At 42.5% G+C, this 23,789-nt stretch overlaps 1 protein-coding gene across 1 annotated transcript; it reads right to left on the bottom strand.

The window, feature by feature from the left end:
* Positions 1-2,291: 2,291 nt before the first annotated feature.
* LOC145455697 (son of sevenless homolog 1-like) lies at positions 2,292-23,774 on the bottom strand. The gene is made up of 23 exons (XM_080333680.1): positions 23,152-23,774; positions 21,435-21,560; positions 21,236-21,370; positions 20,781-20,942; positions 19,514-19,592; positions 19,218-19,354; positions 19,015-19,158; positions 16,447-16,656; positions 15,095-15,219; positions 14,062-14,188; positions 12,938-13,099; positions 12,354-12,586; positions 10,679-10,824; positions 10,535-10,616; positions 9,922-10,044; positions 9,517-9,699; positions 6,964-7,095; positions 6,769-6,901; positions 6,228-6,377; positions 5,817-5,934; positions 5,345-5,441; positions 5,089-5,287; positions 2,292-4,266 (listed from the first exon to the last, which is right to left on the bottom strand). Exons 1-23 carry the CDS (start codon positions 23,224-23,226, stop codon positions 3,256-3,258), a joined length of 4,089 nt encoding a protein of 1,362 aa, XP_080189806.1. The 5' UTR covers positions 23,227-23,774; the 3' UTR covers positions 2,292-3,255.
* Between the last annotated feature and the right edge of the window lie 15 nt (positions 23,775-23,789).

The raw sequence follows: 23,789 nt of genomic DNA, 5'->3' as shown, positions 1-23,789 counted from the left end.
TCGAGTTCTAGTCATTGGAATTAGTCAGGTCAAGCCTCAAGTCAAGCGCGAACATGAATCGTATTGAATCTTTGCTCCGTATGTAGTTTACGCAGTTGCCTTTAGAGCGAAAATGAGAGGTCTAGAAGTTGTCCACTGTCCAGTCTATTGATCCAATCGTACGCCGGGTGCCTCCGCTTTGGTTGCCTATTATCACCTGGTCGTAACCAGAGATGGCCACAGTCCGGTTCTGGAGCCGGAGCAGGATTTCAATGTTTTTTTTTACCTGGCCGGACTGGATCCGGATTTTGAATTTGGGGTGACGGTCGGATTTTAGCCGGATTTTTTTGCTGTGATATGATTAATTAGCATTGTTCTGGCAGGATTTTTTCGGATTCCGAACTGGACATTCACCAGCCGGATTTCTTTGGACTCTGAATTTCCAATTGCAAGCCGGATCCGGATAGATTCGGATCCCGAAATTTTGGAATCCGCCTATCTCTGGTCGTAACCACCAGCTCAGTGGTCGTAACTAGGGCTGGGCACAATGATTCGAGTACTCGAATCTGAATCGAGTATTAATTTTAATGATTCGAGTCGAGTAGTAAAAGACGATTTTTCGAGTACTGAAATTATATGCTCCTCGCAACCGATAGTTAATTTACTAACGAGAGGAAGCCTTGAAACCTTGATTGGCCGTGTCGCAGCATACCAAACATAGTACAAAAGCTACGAACGTTAGGCCTACTGGAAATAACACATTTCCGAAGTCATGATCATCCCACAACATTGTGAAGAAGTGCAATGAAATCGGTATGGTCGAAAAAATACCAAAGTATCTTTAATGTGACGGATAACAGCCATTATGTTCTTTGTGGTGGCATAATAGGTACATATTTGAACTTCGACATAGTACATTATGTTGTGACGTCATAATGGAGTGATACTCGATTACTCGACTCGACTCGAAGCATATTGGGTGATTCAGAATCGAATCACTCAGGTACTCGATTTTGCCCAGCCCTAGTCGTAACACACCAGGATCGTGTACGAAACACTTTCGGACGGGCTTAGAAAAATTAGGGTCAATCGATTTGCGTAATCTCTAACTCTACCATGAAATCATAACGCATGCTACTAAGGATGACCTGATACTTGATTCGTGGCATAGGGCGATTCTTAGTTCACGTTCATTTTGTAAAATAATCCTTTGATTAAAAATAAATGAATAAAACATTTGTTACCACACTTCAAGTCACGGCTCACCGGCAAACCTCTCGCGGCACCTACGTTAAAATCACTGTTGTCGGGAAATTCATGTGACCATCATAAAGTTACTTTTTTACGTTGGAAAACGCCATTGTGACGTCATCTTGATAAAAGTCGCTCGCAGCCCTTGCCCCACCACCCGATATTGTCACGAGCCGCCACTGCCCAGATGTGATCGTTGAATAGTATATTCATATTGAAATGAGCCCGATTATTTTCGGCTGACATAAATTGGCAAGCATCTGTTGGATAATCCCGTTTGTGCAAAAAAATATCAAAACGACAGATTTCGCGTCGTCGGAAGCGGCCGTTCACACTCTCATTTATGTGCCTTATTGGAGGCTACTTTTATCAAAATCCACCAGCCAAGGCTGTTCGAGTACCATCTTAAAATAGTAGATTGAACCTGAACGCTCCCTTATAAGAAATTTTATGCTGGTGACGTCATATTTTGCGATACTGTTGTTGATATACAATGTTCTTTGCAATTCTCTTCTCGTTGCTGACGATTACCCAGCCTTGCCACCTCCGACGATTACCCCTGCCGAGTGTCAGCCGAAAATATTCGGGATCATTTCAATATGAATATACTATTCAATTGTATATTGAAGTTCTGTACCTCAAGGAAGCTCTTCAGATCTGATCGTATGCAATACTCCCGGCGTACGGGTTTCTATTCAACTGCGTACCCTGCTTCTGCTCCAGACTTTCTACACAACATGGCCTACGCCGCTAGCTAAGGTTGGTTATTAGAATTCGCACACCTCATTTGAGAATCGACCACTCGCAATCCATCGCGGCGATGTTTTGAGGACTGGCAAATAAGCCGACACGTACTCTAGGCCTACCAACTTTCCATCACCGATCGTTGTTATAATAAAAATGCGGGAACACATTCTCGTTTCACAAGTAGCCTACCTGAACCCACGCATCATTAGTACGAACCGTGACTGCACCAACACGGATCATTCCCTGACAAATCGCCTAACCCTGTCCTCTCATATCTCACACCAGCACCATCAATTCGACAGGCACTCGCAGAGTAATGATAAAAATACGCGATTCAGTAATCATAAACGTAGAAGCACTGTTTTGGAACAAAAATAGAGCGGAGAATAAAGCGGAACGCGTTCCGCGGCTTCACGGCGACCGCGGACAAGATAAAGAAGCAAAATAGTCGCAGCGTTATCGGTGGAGAATACAGCGCATTCCAGCAACGTCACGACCAAATTTATCTAAACGAGCGCACCGTCCCGACACAAGCGAGGAACACAGTTCGCAAATAAGCGCGCCGAAATTATGTTCACTACAAGAACAGGTCAGAGAGAAAGAGAGAAATAGCATGGGTCGGGCTGACGCCGCAAGCCAACGATCTGAATCAGTGATTCCCAAACATTTTCAACTCACTAAGCTAGGGTTCATCAGTAACGAAGTACTGCTACTGCTTCCGCAACACCCAAGTAGGTTTATCTACACGTTTCACTTGAGTAGTTTTGTTTGCATAATTCTGATACTCGATAAGTGAAACAAGTAGATGAAACCGACTTGTCAAAAATTTTGTACTTCATCATCAAACACTGCAGCTGTTTGTATAATTCTACTACTTTAACAATTTTTTGACGATGGAATACTAATTTATCCCTAATTAAATAGTTTTTCAGACGCACTTCAACAGCGCATTGCTGCTTAGTTGAGGAATTTGCGATAAAATTCAATCGGCTTTGTCTTGTTGATCTTTTCAGGGACAAACCACAGAGTTAATTAAATAAAACTATATACCATTGACTCAACCTTCGGACATTTTCGACCCCCCTCCTCTAAAAATCGTGCCCCCGGGCGGAATACAACCCACTTTGGGAACCACTGATCTAAACAAAGCTTCAGCCAACAGCTCGACAGAATTGAACAGTATTTACCCACGGGGCAAGTCCGAGCGCCGAATCTTCTTTAGGTGTCGATAACCGCCTTTATTCAATGATTGCCCGGCCCGGGAGGGGGAGGGTGGTCTCACGTGGCGCTGGGCTGTCTCCTGGGCACAGGCGGCGGCACCTCACCATCGTCGCGATTACCGTCAAAACGAGAATTTCCGAAGTTGTCGCGAACCATTCCCGGATGGACATCGGACCAAGCAGTCCTGACAGACTCCGATTGCCGGCGGTCCGGAAAAAAGAACGCAGTGCCGTTATTATACGGCGCCACGCCCGAGTCAAAAGACTGCCCATGGGTCATACCCCTCCTGTTTTGATGGGCCACGGACTGAGTGGGATCGGCCACGTATCTACCGTTTGTGTGCGGGGACACGTTAGACATATTATACACATCCACGTGTCTCGGAGCATACCGGACCGGGTCGCGTGGCGGTATAGGCGGTGGGACAGCCGGTGGGGACGTACTGTCGACTGACTTCGCGTGGACCATCGTCCTTTCAGAGTGGGAAACGTTCACTCTGTCTCGGGGCGGTATAGGCGGCGGGGCAGGTCCGTTATCGAAACGCGACATGGACCGGGCCGGCACTGGGGATGGCTGCGATGTATCGTTATTTATTACCGAAATGTGAGCTGTGGGTGTCCGAGCCGGGGCTGTTGTCGGGGTGGACAGGGCTGGAGAGTGGTGGGGACTTGACATTAGCGGACCACGTGCGGTGGGAAGGTCAAAAGAAAATCTTGATTGTAGTGGTACGATGGGCGGGGCTGACACCCCTGGGTTTCTTGGGTCCCGGGGCGGGCGTGGAGGAGGGTGTTCCTCCCCGGGCGACGGTGTCCTGGCTATGTCTTCTTTCGACACCGGGAAATCAAACAAGGACAGTGTTTCTGAGGTTGGTTGTTTTGGGGCTGGGGTGTCGATGAGGGAGTGTCGCTTTTGTTTGGGGTCGGTTCTGAGGCTCTCGTAGCGGCGCAGATTGGGGAAGCCGTTTCGTTCCGCTTGTCGGAGGTCTTCGCGAGTCGCGGTCCGAGCCACTTGGCGCTTGCCCGCGACAATCCCGGGTGACTTGATCTCCTTGTCTGTGTACTGACGAGCCTGTCAGAAACACGTCTTGGTTTTATGCGTGCGTCTCGGCTTGTCACCATTAACGATCGTAGATCTCGCTTATCTCGATCAAGGTTCACGCGACTGAATTACGCTACGTTGAGAATCTTGAGATATTTGCTATTCATCAGAATTCAATACGCCGCTTAGGCAGAGGTGTTTTGAAATGAATATTTCAAATGATTATGTTCTGGCATGTTACATAGCGCGGGAATCCCCGAAAACAGGATCGTTTTGGATTCCATTCTCAGGAGTAGGGGGGGGGGGGGGGGGGTGAATAGTTATGCCACACAGATGGTCGAAATAGTCACCAATCAGCATTGCTATTCAAGTAGTACGAAAAAGTAGCAATTTTCAAGACGCTTCGAGTGGAACTTGAGAACGGAGGATCAAAAGCTATTCGAGTTCACGAGCTCACATACTTTTTGCAGTTAATCAGAGGTGAGTACTTTCAAGCTTGCAAGAGTATCTTCAGTTTCTATGATACAGAGGCTATTTCACGCGGTTCTCGTGACAATTACACCGATAAAAATGATGGTACCTTATACCAAAACTACTATCTATTTTCAAAATCCTATGTGGCAAAATTAAGTAGATTGCCAGAAAACCTGTTTAAGTTGGAGTGGAAATAGTATCAGAACATAACCACTCCAAAAAAGCAGTGGTGTCTTATTACGGACCATCTCTTGGGTACCAAGGGAGCAAAATTCGAAATCGGCTGAATCGTTTTGGCTTCGAAAGGACGAAAACTCTCGATAATAACCGACGCGCGATCTCCTAAAAATTCCAACATAGCTCTGGCATAAAACTCACAAATTTCGGCGCCCTGTCCACCTCGCGAGGCTCAATCTTCAGCGACGAATTGAAGAGATGATCGTTGAACTCCTTCTCCGTCCGGCCTTCGAGGGGGTCCAAATTCAGAAAAAAATCGCGTATCGACGGCACCGCTTCCAGGTTATACGGCAGGTTCTGGTACTGCTGCACCTGGAGCATGATTTCGGCCACCTTCCGCCTGAACACAAAGCAGATTCAACAACGGAGGCTTGCAACCAGTTTAGGTTTCACCGACCTTTTGCTGAAGTTAATGAGCTGGAATTTTTCGGGCAGGTTCGGAAGTAGATGGGGATTTCCTTCTTCCATTTTCAAAATGTTTGTTAAGAACGTGCCTGTCCAGCATAGAAAAGACTTGAATGAAATGAATCGCTAGCAAGCACTAAATATCTATACAAAATATTTACGGTGATCAATGTTGCACTGTATTGTATATTTATCGCCCTGAGAAAACAATGGGTGAAGGCACTAGGACAGTAAGAATACACATGAATACCAGGACAGCCATAGTCTTGCCTGGTTGGACTGGAGAGTCGATATACGTCTACCAACGTTGAAAAAGAAACATACGCAATTGATGTGATGGATACTGATTAAGTCCCAAAACAGATCAAAAGTCTCCATAAGGAAATGGGTCAGGCAGACCCGTCTTAACCATTACAGGTCAGCAAATTTCACAAGTTTCTCAGAACTGAGTGTGTTTTACCTACCTACAAATGGCACGCACGGCGGGTCAATGGACAGCAAACGCTCGAGCATTTTCGTCAGTCTTCCATTGCACATATCCATGCACTCCTTGAGCGCTTTCGAAAAATTATCGGGCAGCATCTGTTGGGTTGCGGGCGCAATTACGACACAAGGCGAATTCAAGACAACGTTTATTATATTATTATTATTGTGTCGTTTCCTCTTGACAAAGTGCACATGAAAAGTCTTCAAGTCACCGCAATAAATGTCGTCCTGGCAATGACACCAAAATACTTTTACTACATAGATGAAAGAGATTTGAGGTTGCGGCCTTATTGATCCACGTAAGGTTGTTAAGTCAATTACACAATGGCACACAACCTGAAGCAGAGTTTTGACACTTTATTGTATTGTTGCGATTCACTACGATTCACCTTTTTCGTGAGATGCAACCGGTGCGCGGCCGCGGAATTAAAAGCGGAAACAAACTCCAAAAGTCCGTTGAAGTTATTCAACTGCTTCATGACGAGCATGATTTCGATTGCGCGGCAAAACCCCGCGTTCCGTTCCGTGATGTTATTGATCTGAAGCACGAGAAAAAATTGTCATCCGCGGGTAAAATTCCCAGTTGACACCCAGAAGGACAGTGAAATGAATGTACTTCGAATGTTGTCATGTTCTGGGACACTCGCAGGCTAGATATCAATGAAGATTGTAAAACCAATCCCTCAATGTATGTGAGATATAAAATAATGTCTCCGAAGTTATTCTTTTAAAATGAGGGGTAAACACTTGTCGCAAAATATTAGCAAAAAGTGGAAAATGTAGCCATATAACCGCACGTGGCGCTGGATTAACTCAAACTCCCAAAACACTTAAACTTGTCCGAACGAGATGCAACTGTCGCAATATTCATAGTATCCGTGTAAAAAGAAGCTAAATTTAAACTCGAAATGAAATCGGCCAAATGCAAACCTCGAGAAGCGACTTGGACACCCATCGGGTGATTTTCGTCGAAAAGTGAATCATTTTCAGCAGATTCGGAGAGTTGGTCTCCTTCCCGACCTTAGTCCACACAGACCCGATCATTTCCGACGGCTGTACTTTTCTGACGAAAACAAAACGTAACGGTGTAACCACACGTCATAAACGCGCGAAACTATCTCCCACCTGTAAAGGTCAAACTCGATCAGCGTCAGCTGCCTGGCGATTTCGATGGGGTGTAACGTGAACAGGGTGAATTTATCCGGGTGACGCGTTAAATGCCACTGCACGGGCGGAGACATTTTGTTGAATTCAACCCTAGGAAATTTCATGTCACGATAATACCATGAATACGAATACCATAGATGGTCAATAACGAAGTACTTCTATTTTCCCTAAGTACTCAGGTAGGTTTTGTCCACTTAGACCAGTGGTTCCCAACCTTTTTGACCTCGCGGCACACTTCGAAAATTAAAAATAGTTCGCGGCACACTAGCACAGTGGTTCCGAACTCTTTTGGCTTATACGGCACAGGCAACTACCAGAATGCGTATAGCAGCAACCATAGTTTTACAGAGGTGGTCACTGACGAAGTACTGCAACCTTTTCGGAGCACTCAAGTTGGCGTTTCTCTGCTGAGTTTTCTTTTATCTCTGCGGACATCTCACAAATACGTCTACGAATGGTATCATTGGACATGGGACTCGTTTTCAATTCTTCCCAAACATTTTTTTACAATTTTATTGCAGGCCGAAAGAAGAGCTTTCTCCGTTTCCATGTGAGGTTTTGAATTATCAGCTATTACATCTGTTACCAAATAACTGGCCTGCTGAGATATCGTTCAAACTTCAGGTTCAGCTTAATTTCATAAGATTGACTTGACAATGAAGTCTGCCCACTACCGCATTGTCGATGTAATTAATCGTCGCATCGAAGAGTCCATCACGATCGCCACTAACAAATACTGTGGTGTATTATACAATATACATGGATGCCAAACGCATTTCCACGCAGATAGTGTAATAGCACCTGTGAGGATAGTATACCTCAATAGTCTTACTGGTAGCCACCCGCAGTTCAATTGTTGTTCGGGATAATCGGGATAATAAACCTCAGCGAAGGGGAAATTTGTAACTGATATAATTTGATCAACTTTACTTCTCAATTCTAGAATTTGTCGCCTGCAACATAACATTGCGCACTGAGCCTTCATTTTGACTGCAGTGCTGGCACGCTACCTAACAATCGAGATGTGAATGGCTATGCTGGCAATTCTAATTTTTAAAGGTGAACATCACTTTCAAATGAGTTCATTTCTCGATGGTGAGAATGCCTTCCTAGGTGTTGGCGGTTTATGTAGGCTCCTACTCGTCCTACGATCTGCAAAAGCAGTGTCTCACAAAAAGTGTGCCGTGCTATAAGTTGGCATCTCAGGAATCAAAATATTTAATATCGGCATGGTGTAAAATGATCATCGATGACGAAGACATGGCAAGAATACGACTACAAATAGAAGCATAAAAAGGTCATCAACCTGCGTCATGTCCCTTTTCTGCCTCCGGTTGTGATGGGGGTGACAAGTAAACGGTGAACACTTCGGCCACACCTCAATATCACGGTCCAATTACCCGAGTTTAGTTATCACCGTCCTAAATGCTACTGATTCTACTATGTGGGTAAACTAGCATATCACACCCATTGACGGTGAGGCCCCAGTTTGATTCATGGCAGTGCAGTAGCAAGTAACAAAGCGTTGCAGATTTATTAGATTATCCGCCCCTATACGTTGCTGGGCTCAGAGCGTCTTTACAATAAAAAGTCAAGAGAAAGACTCAATCCATGACCTAATGGGATGCCAGATTGAAATACTAGATTGAGATACCGTAACTGCAGTCGCCTCGGCATCCTTATATCTGTTCCTTGCATCGGATTGTGCATCGCGTGTCTTGATCGGGTAAATTCAATACAAAAACCAACAATGACACACTCAAAATTGGGATTTTTGTTATACTTCGACATAGTTTACCACATTTGCTCGCGGCACACCTGAGCAGTCCAATTGGCACACTAGTGTGCCGCGGCACACCGGTTGGGAACCACTGACTTAGACCATAGCTCTTCAACCGGGTGTATCGTACACCCCAAGGTGTGAATTTTTCAAGGGTGTACTATTTCGATGCGGGTGTACGTACACTATAGAGGTGCACTAGAAACCGTGACTAGGATTCAATGCAACTTTGCCCATACTTGTAAGGTCGTAACTGATGACTGAACGAGTGGAATTCTCGTGGCAACCGCGCAAAATAACCTCCGCAACACCGTAACCGAATATATCTTCAAAAATTGCACCTATTTGTAGCATCGTTGGTCACTTTGCAGTAGCAGCGAAGATGCAACTTGCAACTACGGAAGTAATCACCTCTGATTAACCGTTAAAAGCGGGCGATAGCTCTACCAAAAATAGTTTTTGAAACTACTTACTACACACACTTCATTTTCTACTTCAACTTGTAACTGAGCTACTTCAACTTGAGTAGCAGCACTTACTACTTTGACCACCTCTTATTCAGTGGCGGCTCGTCCCATAGGGCAACTGGGGCGTTTCCCCACCTATAATTCCATCCTATACATATATTAACAACAATTTATTGTTTATAGACGCAGAGCAATGAATATTATCACCGCCTTCAATTTATTTCAAAAGCGGTTCGCGTATCAACCGCTCAAAGAGAATCTTACGAAGGCTGCGGGTCTTCGCTGTCATCCTTCCTGGATATGATTTTCTGCATGGTTCTCGCCCACTTTTTCATGTTCTTCCCCCGTACCGAAGCGATGAAGTTCTCGACCTCGGTTAAAAGATCCCGGTCTCGCTCGAAGTCGTACCAATGGTGCTCGAGCCACTGCCGGATGACGTTCATCACTCTGCAAACGATGTAGACGTATCAGAATAAGCCAAATTAGAAATTCGATTTGCGGGCCGCAAAAACCTTTTACCATAGGCTCATCAACACCCCGCATAGAAGTAATCGAAAAGGCCGAAGCCACACATATAATATATAAATGAATAACAAAAAATTTCAAGAAATAATTTTCAACTAAATGTAATTAGCGACATAGCACGTGCATCGGTAGTGTTTGGCCTACCGGAGTTGGATGGGCTTGAAATACTCCTCCCGGAAACGCTTCGAGTCCTCCTTATTTGGGAGCTCGCCTCTGTCGATGGCCAGCTGTTGCTCTTCTGTCGGCGGTGGCTCCGGGATCTGATACCTGAACGCAGATGAAAGCCGATATCCATCATGCATGCATCGTTTTTAGTGTGAAATTGTCGTGAAGATTGGGCGAAAAAGCAGCTGTAGTAAGACAACTGAATCGATTTTTTGAAAACCGCACCTATTCATAGCGTCGTTGATCATCAATTGCGAAGATAAATCCTGCAATATCAACGCTGGCAGCCTTCGGCTAACGGCTAAAAGCATGCAACCTGCACCCATCGACGAAATCTACTTTTGGGAACTCAAGTTCTATAGAGATCTCCATTTTCAACCTCCCCTTGGATCAGTCTTGACATATCTTGGAAATGGCTGATTTTACTTGTAATTGAGTACATCAACTAGAATTACAACTAGAACTACTCACCCACTAGAACTAGACTATGGTAGTTATTTGACCGTCAATGAACTAGATTGATAGTTTGTATTTGTACAAGTCTGAGAGGTTCGGAATGATACTGAATAGCAAGTCTGCCGCTTTGACTTACCTTTCAATAAGCAGCTCCAAGAGTTCTCTCGGTTTACAAAACGACCGAAACGTTGTTAGAAACGTTTTCGTGAAACTTGGATCTGAAAAAGGCGCAGACAACTCATGACACTACGCCGACCCAGCAGAGGTACATTCACAGTACCGGAATATTGATGATAAGTGAGCCGCTCCACCAGCTTGAGCACGGTGCCGCCTTTGATGAGGTCGACTTGAGCACGGGACTCGGCCCGGCCCTCGGCCTCCTCGAGAATTAGATTCTCAGGGCCGTCCGGCTCCGCGAATCGGTATCTGGAAGATGATACAAACACTGTGATGTTAGACACATTACTCTCATTGACTAATGTATTCATATCGAAATGAACCCGAATATTTTCGGCCGACACTCGTCAGGGGTGATCGTCAGCAACTAGTAGAGAATTGGAGAGAACATTGTACATTACCAATCGTATCACCAAATAGGACCTTACCGACATGAAATTTTGAATAATCGAGGCAGAGATTGCCTAAGCCAGTGGTTCCCAACCTTTTTGACTTCATTCTCCACTTCAGATTTATTCCGAGTCTTCATTCCCCACTACCCAAAACTATTTGCAGCTATTTGCTTGTTTGAGTATACAAGACAGACAACCGCACTAGTACGCAAGACAATGTCCTACAACTGCAACATAAAACGTATTGTGAACAGATACCGGTAACCCTCAAAATTCAGTGAAAACGTCATTTCACGACATACTGGTCGTGCTGGATGCGTTTGCGACGCCATCGTTGGTTTTCAGGAGTGAAAAATGAGTTTTTGTGAACAACACGCAACATGATTTTCGATACATACATTCAAGAGCAGATAACAGGTAACAGTAATAGCGCATGTGTCTCCGTAAATATATGGACTATCCTGTATATAATGTTTAACCACTGCGCCTATTCCCCACCATAAACCATTGAATTCCCCACCAGAGGGGAATTCCCGACCGGTTGGGAACCAATGGCCTAAGCTCAATGTGCTATTTTTAGATGGTACACCAACTCTTTCTGTTGGCAGAAACTAGGAGACTGCCGGACATAATTGGGTCTATTTCAATACAAAAAGGATCCTCACAGTTCTGCACGGCAGGGTTGGGCAGTTATATTTACCAACGGGCCAGACGAGAAGCGGAAACACAGTGGCAGACCCGCCAGACCGACCAAAGACTTGAAATTTCCAAATCGATGGCAGAGAACGACATTGTTTGCACAGGCTGCTAAGTTGACATGCTAATACTAGGACTATTACAGAGAAAATAAAAAATCACCATTAAAATTGCAGACTATCTTAGTCATAACGTGTCATGTATGAATTGGAATCAACATGTTATCAAGTTGACCAAGCAAAGTTTATCCATACTAATTTCTCTATCGCCTGCAAATCTCTTATAATTATTGCAGATAAACATATAAATTTGGTGATACAATTGTTAATATACAATGTTCTCTCCAATTCTCAACTAGTTGCTGACGATTACATCAGAATAGTGTCAACCGAAAACTATCGAGTTTATTTCAATGTGAATGTATTATTCAATTGTATATTGAAGTTCTGCACCCCCAAGAAGCTCTTCAAATATATAAAAGGCCTATCGGCCGGCAAACCTCGAGCGATACAAAAAAAAACAATTCGATTATATAATTAATTTGAACTTGCGTGTCTCGAAGCTACACATCGAGTCGTGTGTAATCCGATCATGGAAACTACCCGTTATAAATTGCCGTCCCCGTGAAACAAATTCGGTTAACAGCGTTCACAGGAACTTTGAACATCTGTCGATAGATTCCCAACTTACACTTCGGGCGACGGCAAGCGAAGCTGCTGATTCGCGGCCTCCTCGCGAAATATCTGGTCCAGCATGCGGTCGAACGTGGACCGGTACCGCAACCGCACCAGGTGGCACATCCACGCCTGCTTGTCGACGATGGTCTTAGCTTGGAAGACGTGCGATTCGTTTTTCTCGCCGGCGATAACTTCGAACCTGCACTTTGAGTCTTCGTCGTCCGCAATGATATCGCGTACAGTGGCCTTATGGGAAGCGAAAAATAAGGTGACTTGTAGTAGGGTATACCCAAAGGCTTTCGTTAATAAGGAAATTGTTTTTGAAATTCCTTTATATGTTGACGATTGCCCCTGAAGAACGTCAGCTCTGTATCATAAAAATGTGTAACAAAATGCCTCCATTTGCAATACTTGATTGAGCAACTTAATTCTGCTAACAACACCCTACACAGTTTCAAATCCTCACCAATTTAAGGCAATCGACGGTGGTATGAATCGATTTCCCCGGCCGTGCAAATAATTCAGAAATCTCGCCCAAGTCAGAGAAACAAGTCTAATTGTCTATCGCCGATACACAACAACCGTGGCGATACTCACTTTTCGAATAAGGATTCGTTCCTTCAATCTGTACTCGTTCTGTGTGGCGACAGTGGGTAATCTGGCTTGATTGCTCTTACAGGAAATTAGCAACGAGTCGAAAAGAAAAACGTGCCGGTCCGAATTCCGTTTGTTGGCGCGGCCGACGCGCTGCAGGCCCCCCTGAACAAGTTGACGCATAGGTTAAATTCGTGTTTGTAAACTTGAAAACCACACGCGCTTGTGAGCATAATTGACAGTATTTGTGACAGTCAGATATAGCCGTAGCTCGCACACAAGCATTGGAGCAAATAAGCAATTTACGTCTAATTTTGTCAAAAAACAAAAACTGTTAAGTAGAATTAGAAATACTCTAAAATCATAACGAATTAGGTAAGAAGAGAGATTACGCAAAAACTACTTGAATACTCGTACTCAGTACTTCGCCAGAAAAGAAAAAATTCTATCTACTGCATCTGGTTTGGCAAAAAATACAAACGGGTTCAGTCAGGACAGGAGTAACAAATTTCTCGTAATTCTGGACTCATTACGCATACGTCAATCTAAGAAGGATAACTGTAAGGGCTGTTCAAAAATACCTTTTTTCCCCCTGATTCCAGCCATTCACTGATTTAACTGTCAGGTCACCCTTAAAAAGGCTGCACATTAAATTTGGTTCAATTCTGACCAGTATAAGCCGCCGCAGAGCCGCAGAAGCAGAGTAATTGTAGTTGAAAGTTCTGGACTTGCAAAAATAGCATTGGCGGTGGATAATCCGAATTATAAATGAAAAACTCAAATAACTCCGGTTCTACGGGCTGGAATTGAGTCAAATTTGTTTTACATCGTTTTTGAAGACAACTCAACAATTTCATGGTGTTGTCAGACAATTTGAATTTTTTTTTTCTAATTCTTCGTTATAAATTAAAAATTTATATTGACTCTGCGGCGGCTGATACTGGTTAGAAGTAAACCAAATTTGAGGTGCGAGTTTTAAGGGTAACGTGACAATTTAATCAGTGAATGGCCGGAATCCGCAAAAATATTTATTTTTGAACAACCCTGTGTACACTGTACCACAACCGTTCCACAGTTTAGGCAGCCTTGCATGCAAGCATCTGCGACATCGAAGACGTAAGCAATACCTCGTATAAAAACTCGTTGCAGCTTTGCGTTATCGTGAGTCCCCACCATCCGTCGATGCTTTTCTCGATGTCGGACATTTGCAGCGCGTTGGGACCGCCCCTCCACGACTTGCGCAAACTAGCTTCGCTGGAATGACAGACGAAAAGGTGCCGGTCAGCAGAGCTTCACAAATATTCATTGATTGACTGGCAGTGCCTTATCAATTACTAATTGTTTAGTGCAGTGTTTCCCCTCATCGTGATATCAAAAATTATAAAAGAGAGAAATCAGAATGCTAGCCATCCTAACGGATAGTTTGATGGCATTAAAGGTTATGGCTATCGCTGAGAAAATGATCAAATAAGAAATTCGGACAATAGACATAGTAAATACCATGAGCAGGAGGTAAATTTTTCAGTCAAATGCGGCATCGCGCCCTCTTCAGATGCTTTCACGCCCCCCAGTTTGAGAACTACTGGTTTAGAGTGTAATATTATCATTTCCTGGTTATATACTGCAGTCAGTTCCATGTCACATGTCAATAGCTCAGTTTTTTTCTGGGTTCTTATACTGTCCAATTATGTTACGTAGACCCCTGACGTTGTGATGCGTCATATTTGTGCTCTAGCGAAGGAATCGGACTAGATCAGTGGAATGCATATGCAAAGATGGTGCGCAACTATATGAGTTGGTGTACATGCCACAAAAACAGGACAAAAATAATAACATCCTAGTCCGAGATGACCATCATGCCCTTCCTGTCCATACCGTTGATTCGGATTTTTTTATATTCTCCCGGTGAGACAAATTCAATAAACGATCATCTATTCCCCTATCTCTGCAAGTAAATGCGCAGGAACACGTTCAAGAATATTCTTCCCGAATAACGCATAAAATCGCGGCGCTTATTTGTCGAATAATATTTTTACAATCGCCAGCCTACGCGACATAGTCATTGCCAGCACAGGAAACGGTTATGTCATGGCAACCACCCGGCCAATACTCAAAACACCGCACACAAGACTGCCGATGAGTCATGAGGTCAAAGGTTACCTCGGACGAAGCTTGGGAAGGTTCTGCGTGCCGGCGTCTAATACTGGCTTGATGGGTGTGATCGCGCTAAGTGCTTGAATGAAACATTGCTTGTCTTCGGGATCCGGAGAATTCTTTTCCAAAAGCTGAAAATAGAAATCGTCGGCAGAATAGTCACATTCACTCACGCGATTGAGAATTGTGGGATTATTAATTTGTTTTTTTGAATTTTCTACTGATAAATCACAAAACCCCAAACCTACTTAATACATGTTCTTCAAGAACTGTATGACGTACGCTTAAATATGAGAAAGGTACATATTATTGACATACAACTTACTGTAGTACTTACTGCATATAAAAACTGTGAAGCATTCTACGGGACTCAGCCGAGTACCCAATAGCTTTAGCAACCAAAAACATGTTTACCAGTCTTCCCATTATTCAAAATGTCAAAATGACATTTCCAACTCCCCATTCAAGTGTATGTGCCATCAGGTGTGAAACCTGTCTGCAACACTCTTGAATGTCAGCGGTCGTTGACATAGATTCATTGCTTGTTACTGTGTAACATCAATTGAATAGTGCTATACTGTCTCGGTAGCAGTTACGACGTTCACACTGCGTCAGTCCCAAATATGTGGATGTAAGGATTGAGGAATATATGATTGGGATTACCCATAATCCTTTGGATGAGGGAATCATATCAGTAGAGTGAAATAGTAATCCCGCAAACATGTAGTCATTCTCGGACAGTAGCACAGCTTTATGGTGACCCCTGTCAGCTATAAACCCACCACTATTAGATTGTGTAAAAATGACCAGGACTACGTCTACGTGGATCTTTTATTACTCCAGCGTTAATGCATTTGTGAAATATTATAAGGTAACAGGATGAATATGCAGATTCCGCGGATTTCAGTTGTGAATCAGCAAAATGATATATATTTGCAGACTGATTTTAAATCAACTATCATCTCTCCCCACAAAGACATTCAATTCAACAACTCCTCGACAAGCAACAAATTAAGTCACCTAAAGGTTGCAAAATACGGCATTCAATATAATGACTAAGCCATTTATAGACAATAGAGACATCAGGCAATTGATATCGTTGCCTATAGAGCTTACACAATGTGCAATCTCGATGAACTCTTAACCTCTTTTTATTGTGACTATCGGACATACCAATCATCCTATTCAAATTTACCCGAAATACAATACGCAGTGTCACAGAATAGTCACAAGTGGGAACCATCAAAAAAGGATTAACAAGTCAATATCGTCACTCATTATTCCAATCACGCCCTAGTCATGGTTAACTGTTACATGCTACAAGACAGTACAGGCTCCACGAAAACTAATCTACTCACCTCAATTTGTTCAAGATAATAAAAACAGTGATAGATGGGTGCAAGTAGAAGGTTAGGCAAAACATATACGACAACGTCCCGGAATCCTTTGTAGACTTTTTGCAAGTGTGAGGTCACAGTCGGCGGTGAGAGCACCCGGTCGAACGTCTGTCGCCATTCCTTGCTCATCCGAGATATCGTGTAGTCGGAATACAACTCGAATGAGCATTCCTGCAAAAGGAATCGCAGAGCTTGTCAAATTCAACAGCCGTACCCCATGAGAATATAGCAGACAGGTAATAACAAATAATAATGGAAACAAAGTCCTTTGACTGGTGGCATAGAACTCGGGGCCACCGCAATAATGACATCCATAAATGCGTTTATCAACTTGAAACGCGTTCTTTGGTGACTCGGACAGAAGTAATTCAATAAAAAAAAATTATTTTTCACTGTGTTTCCACAAGAATTTACCGTAAATAATACTAGGAAATTAAAACATCACAGCAGTTCAAACTTTATTTGGTTGCCATTATTGCTACAGTGTTAATTGCCAGGTTTGTTAACTTTCAAGGTTCAGATTGTTATATGCCGTACTATGTCATATTGGATTGGTTCTTGATTAATTCCGTTTCATTGGTGAATCAATGACTCATAAAAGGCGCCCTGAAGAGTCATTGAGGAATAATTGTATTTCTGCAAAGGACGCATTGATGAAAAAAATACGTTATCACAAGGATGCCGCATTAGCAATGCAAAATCAATAGCTCACGCATACTGCAAGTGAAGGTAGCCCGGCGATGTCACTATGATGGATGTTTGGAATTGTTTGACAGACAGACGATGCATTGAAATCTGCATTTCCTACATGAAGCTAACAGTATTCGGGACAATCTCCATTTAACCAGCAAAGGCTCGTTTCTGCATCCCGCAAAACCATTTTTACAACTGCAATTCAATCATATATAATTATTCAACAATTCCTCGACTACAAACAACTTGAGAGGCCTAAAAGTTGGAACTTGGAACGACCCATAGAACGGGATCTATCTTTCTATCGAGACTATCAAGAAGTAATGCTAACTTTTGATTAACCATCAACGTTCATTCATATTCTCTTGGCACACAGGCAGAAGCAAATTTCCAGAAACAATTTTTTCGAAAAATCAAATCAATCAACACCAAGGAGTAACTCTGTTACCACACACCGCTACTGCACAATAGTTATTGCAGGTGCCAGGTGCAGATACACAACACACAGCATGTTTTACAATGCGGGAGAACCGCTGCATTGTCAACTTCAAGAAAAGACATACAGATTTGCAAGCACAAACTTTACTGCTCATCCGACCTTTCCCAGAATCACATACAGCATTAACAGCACTATTATCCTGTCGGGACAAACTGCAAACATTACTCCACTGCAAGCCGTCGGTATCATGTTACCCGCATATAGCTTTACAAACCGGTTACAGTGCCCAGAATTCTGGGAACACAATTGAAATGCTATCAAATATATGCAGCGACCAATGTTGCAGGCCGCATGGTAAACTGCAAAACAAATCAAATCGCAAAACTACTACTAGAAGTTTTCGCGGAAAAAATAGTGCAACTGAAATCTGGCCAATCTCACAAATATTAAATCCGCAAGCGACGATGCAATTGATTACAGCACCCCGGCAGAAATTTCAGCCAGTAGCAATCAGAGATTATGCTCAGTCGGCAGTTTTATTACAGCCAGGGTAATTCGATAACACAGTCAACACGCTTGAAAAGGCCTTTTTAAGACCACACAATCTGAATACGTGTAAAACACAGACGGCCAAAGCAACGAGCCGTGAAATGATGTAGTCCGAGTCAAGATAGTACAACCGCTAACCTTGACGAGATGCGCTTACACGACACGTCTCTACGTCAATTGTTTGACTCAATAAAAGTCGATAACGTGACTTGCAGCATAACCTGCATCGAGTGGTATTGCAGATGGCGCTCGGCTGCAAGCTGCACCAGTATTGCAGCGGGCCAGCGAGCTATTATCAAAGCAGAGAATATTACATGTGCAGAAGGGAGTCTAAATCAATTAGGCGGAATAATCACATGCATCTTTCATAACTGCCAAGAAGCTCGCTTTGTCAAGCAGTGTTGCCGAGTGGGAATAGAGAAAATTATGTACTATGTACCGGTTCAGAAATTTTTAATCGACCATCGACATTTGGAACATTGCTGAATTTTACGCACGGAAACCAAGTCCATTCTCTAAAATAGAATCCCGAACATTGAGGTGTCACAAACAGCAATTACTAAAATTCTAATGCAGCTCAAATTCCATCATAACGTCCTTATTGGAAAGATTTGTCCTTAAAATTGCGTCAGACTTAAAATATTGTCCGTATTTTCGGCATTGAAAAAGTTTTTTTTGGTCTTCAGCATATCAAAACGGCCTTTATGACCAGATGAACATGACAGGACGAAGGTGTCCACCTTTTTCAGTCTCCAGTTTAAAAATTTCCCGGTTAAATTACTTGGAAGTTTTTGCCTGTCCTTAGTCGATAGCAACCCTGGGTATAGAGGCCCGCCTAATAAGCCTACCAAGGCTAGATCCTCGAAACAGGACCCGACAAGTGGCACCGGACATGACTCGTCCGTCATCTCCACGGCTTCTTCCAGTAATCCGATAAGTTTCTCCGACAACTCGGCGAGGTCGCAAATATTCGAAAATATCGCCTCCACGTCCTAAATCGGCGTCGAAAATTTCAATGACGAACACGGCCGGCAATATTCAGGTTTCTTACCTTTTCGGAAAATAATTCCGGCGAGGCGTCAAACTCCTTTTTGATCACCTTAATGATGAGGCTCAAGTCGCGGAGATAACTGGATTCGTCGGACATGAAATCTTTCACGAGTGATTGATACGAAACATTTCTCTTGCCTGTAAGAAACAAACGGTGTCGCTAAAATGCCATTAAATGCTTCGTCCAGCGCCATATGCACATCAATACATCATGGTATGCACATGCACAGATCATGAGTCGGTTTATATGCCTCAAAACACCAAGGACAACAATAAACAGCGTCGTATTCCTTTTACCTTCATCTAAATTGGGAAGGTCTGGTACTGCAACGATTTCTTCGATATCGTCATCGGGATGGAACACCTCCATTAGAACCTGATTGATGATAATATATGTTTCGTTTAAGATTCAATAAATCTGGTAATGGTGTGGCATAATAGGATATGGAACAAGGCACTGAAGACTCTCATCTACTTGAGCCACAATACTATTACTGTGATTACAGCATTGATGGTTGTCCTATTCGTAGAAGAATTATGACACTCCTACCACACCTCTGACTTTGTTATCGAAGACTACGCCGGGATCAAAGTGTTATAAGTAAAGATAGGCCTATCCTACCATCTTGGCATATTCTTATCTATGCAAATGATGTGTTTTTCCATGTACTAACATGATGCAAGTTGTGCCATACACAACTTCTCCAATGAGCAATAGCCGTTTGCTGTCATTTTTCTTTTCTGCATCGAGATGCTAGTTGCTAGTGACATCATGAATTTCACTTACTCAGATGTCCCACACACATACATGAAGCGTTTCTACAATGAACAAAATCCTAGTATATCGTCTCAACACAGAATATAATTTCAAGTCGGGAATTTCAAGAGCCAAGCCATTATGTACACTGGAATATTGGAACAGCTAGAGATGAATTAATCGGAAAACTTGGAGGGCGCTTGGTAGCACAACATTCCTGCATGACAGGTAAACCTGTTGCCTTTCGACAGCCATTTAAATTCATGTAACAGGAGACTAGGGCTGGGCATAATGATTCGAGTACTCGATTCTGAATCGAGTATTAATTTTAATGATTCGAGTCGAGTACTAAAAGTCGATTTTTTCGAGTACTAAAATTATACGCTTCTCGTCACTGAAACATAATTCATCAACGAGAATTATAGTTTCGATACTAATTTTCACCGTTGAAGCCTTGAAACCTTGATTGGCCATATCGTAGCATACGAAACATAGTGCAAAGCTACGAACGTGACTGAAATAGCACATTTCCGAAGTCATGATCAGCCCATAACATTGTCACCAAGTGGAATGAAATCGGTAGGTCGAAAAATATACCGAAGTATCTTTAATGTGATGGACAACAGGCATTATATTCTCTGTGGTCGCATAAAAGGTACATATTGGAACTTTGACATATTACATTCTGTTATGACGTCACAATGAGTGATACTCGATTACTCGACTCGACTCGAAGCATATTACGTGATTCAGAATCGAATCACTCAGGTACTCGATTTTGCCCAGCCCTACAGGAGACACACTTACATTGTCAGCAAACATAGCAATCTTGATATCTTGATCAAAGATTTCCTGGCTATTTATGTTCCTTGCATAATTTGTAGTAAGTTTCAATATATCGGAAGCCATGTATTCCAAAACTCCAGAGAATATTAGAGTCACTTGCTTGTCCATTCCAGAGTTGTACTCCTACAAAAAGCAATGATTCACAGCAGAAATAAATGCAAGTGCAATGCTGCATTTCAGGCAGGCAGGCATTATTTTAAAGAGACAGTCAGGTCACAACACTCCCGGCGCAAATGGAAACTGCTTTAAAAGGTCATGTGACCTGTGAAAAATCGCAGAACAACATGCATACTAATTCAAACTGTTTTGCACTTTGAGCTGATGGCTTTTCCGACGATAAGTTTCACAGCGCACTTTTCAGACACAATTCAAAGACGAAAAGTATGCAAGTTGAGAAACCCAAAAATCTTTGCTACCTTCAAAGCGTGGTGCAATTTGTCGACGGGAAAGGCAACTTTCTTTTTCCCCTTTTCCTGGGCAGATTCCGCCTCTTCAAGGGCCCATTTTGACAATGGCTCCGGAAATTTTCTTGAAACCTGGTCTTTCGCGTCCTTGCAATTGGAAAATTATTGCGTAGAGACTGCTACATTAATACACACTCACGGTCTATCTTACTTGCACAGTTTTCGGCTGGCTACTCAGTAACGATGACAGAAGCTTCAGCAACAGATTTTCCAGATAGTTCTTTCCTGTTTGAGTAAGTGGCAGAGAGTTGTGATGTTGCTGCTGCTGTTGCTGAATCTGTAATGAGCATGAAAAGATATAAAATCAACAAGCATGAATATGCGATGTTTTTGGTAGAAATGGTAGGTCAAGAGCCTAGAGCAGTGGATTCCAAAGTGCGCGATATCGTCGTCTCAGTGGGCGATTTTGAGAAACAAGGGGGTAAAATATCAAAGGCGCCAGCGGAGGCCGATAGGGGGCAAAAACCTGAGAATGTCTAGTAAGAGATATTTAATTAACACTGTCAAAAAATACATGCAAAGACGACTTATTCTGCATATGACGTGAAAAATAGTCAACTCAACTGAAAGTAGACGCGGAAACCGATTTTTCGAGCATCTACCACCTCGGAAAAATGGCCTGTTTCAAGTAAATTCAACAGCGATCAGAGTTGGGTGAATAAATTTCCTAATTATAGCCTACGTCCTCTTTATCGGATTCGTAAATATGGGGACAGGGGGCGAAAATTTGTGTTTTGATAACGGGGCGATGAGTCAAAAAAGGTTGGGAACAACTGGCCTAGAGGCTCACAGACATGGCAGACTCAATCTTACTCCACAGGTGGTCAAAGATGACAATGAATATACTGAAGCGGTGTAGTAACGCTGGTGGAAATTATACTTGTTTAAAAGTAGAAAATACCTGTTTGATAATACCATAAACCATAGTATTTAAAAGAACTAATTGAGGACCCCTGCAGGCCTGCATAGTTGCAGATCCTTCAACATTACTTCATTGCTACTTGAGTAGTAATGAGTAGTAGTAATCAAGTTGAATAAATTACAACTACACAATTGCAAATGAATTTTTTATTTCTCAAACACCGTAGATACGACTCAAATGATAAGATCTCCTGACGAATAATGTGATGAATGAATGAAACGAATGAATGAAAAAATTACATCATTTTGAAGACAGAATATATCAGGAATATCAAGCATTCGGCCAGCCGGCTGGATCTGAAGTTGGAATTTTTAATAAGAAATACTTCCACATAACTAATCCCCCAGGACAGCATATGTCAAAGATGTCCTTAGCTACATTATAACTGTTCCACTGCAATATTGAATCGTCACTCTAGTCAACATCAGTAAGCACTAAGAAGTCTGTAACACTGATACCAAATGCCAAGAAAGTGAAAACTTGCACACACAATTTAGAGTTTTCAGGAAAAATGGACAACAATAAATATAGCCAATATCTTGAGTGGGGTCCCACTGCTTTAGAGCTTCTGACTCAAAAGGCACTCACAACGCATATGCAGGGCAATGATGCAGCTAAAACAAAAGGAGGGTAGAAACATGCCAACTTATATATTTGTGGCTTAGAGCTTTGTTTAAACTGTATTTAATCGGCCAATCATTGTATTTTTGTTAATTCCATTGTTTGAGAATAAAGGTGCTATTAGAATGGAGCCCCAGTGATCCGTAATATTATATATTTATGCATAGACTTGATAATGTAACATTGCGCTCAAAACAAAGTAAGCATGTTGAGGTATGCTTTGACGTCCTCTGACTGGTCTAGTCCACAAGGGCTCAAAAGTTTGAATCCGGCTTGCAACTTTATACGAGTTTGACATCCCTGGTACAGATTACCAAATTCTCACCTTCAGTAAACCTGACATGAGCAGCCCTTTGCATTTCTCCAGTTCCAAGGAGTTGGCATCGTTACTTGATGCCATAACGCTCAAATTTCTATCACTTGCTTTTGAAGTGAGTCCGTCATGTGTACCAAAAGTGACTGTAACTACGGAAGCATATTACATTGTGCAAAAATATTTTAGTCATCTGGAAGGTAAATAATAATCAAGCCTTTAACTGGCCTGCAGTAAATTTAGAGATACGATCGCAGGATTTGTCAAATGTTACTATATGCATGCACCGAACAGATTTTATTTTAATTTTATACCAAAAAGCGATTGCCAATCTAGAACACATAGCTTATGTATGAATAGGCGTATAGGCCCAAGATTTTTTCACACTTACAGCTTTAATAAGACCTGCTTGGGTGATATTTATTCAATACTACATTAAAAATTAGACAGATTTTTGTCCATGCCTGCTAATGCTCTACCACAGTGAATTATATAACACCGTTTTTATAAGGCATTTAGAGAAGTGTGCAAATTGACACTTCGTATCATTGAAATTTTCCAAGTTAGACAATGGATTATTTAAAATTTGTAACCATATCAATACAACTATTACATAATATTAGATACAGTGCATGATTAGCCTATGAACG

The sequence above is a fragment of the Botryllus schlosseri genome, chromosome 14 (genome assembly GCF_051294905.1).
Source record: "Botryllus schlosseri isolate E-star chromosome 14, Bs_hap1, whole genome shotgun sequence".
Lineage (NCBI taxonomy): Eukaryota > Metazoa > Chordata > Ascidiacea > Stolidobranchia > Styelidae > Botryllus > Botryllus schlosseri.
This window is presented reverse-complemented; position numbering and strand designations above follow the sequence as displayed.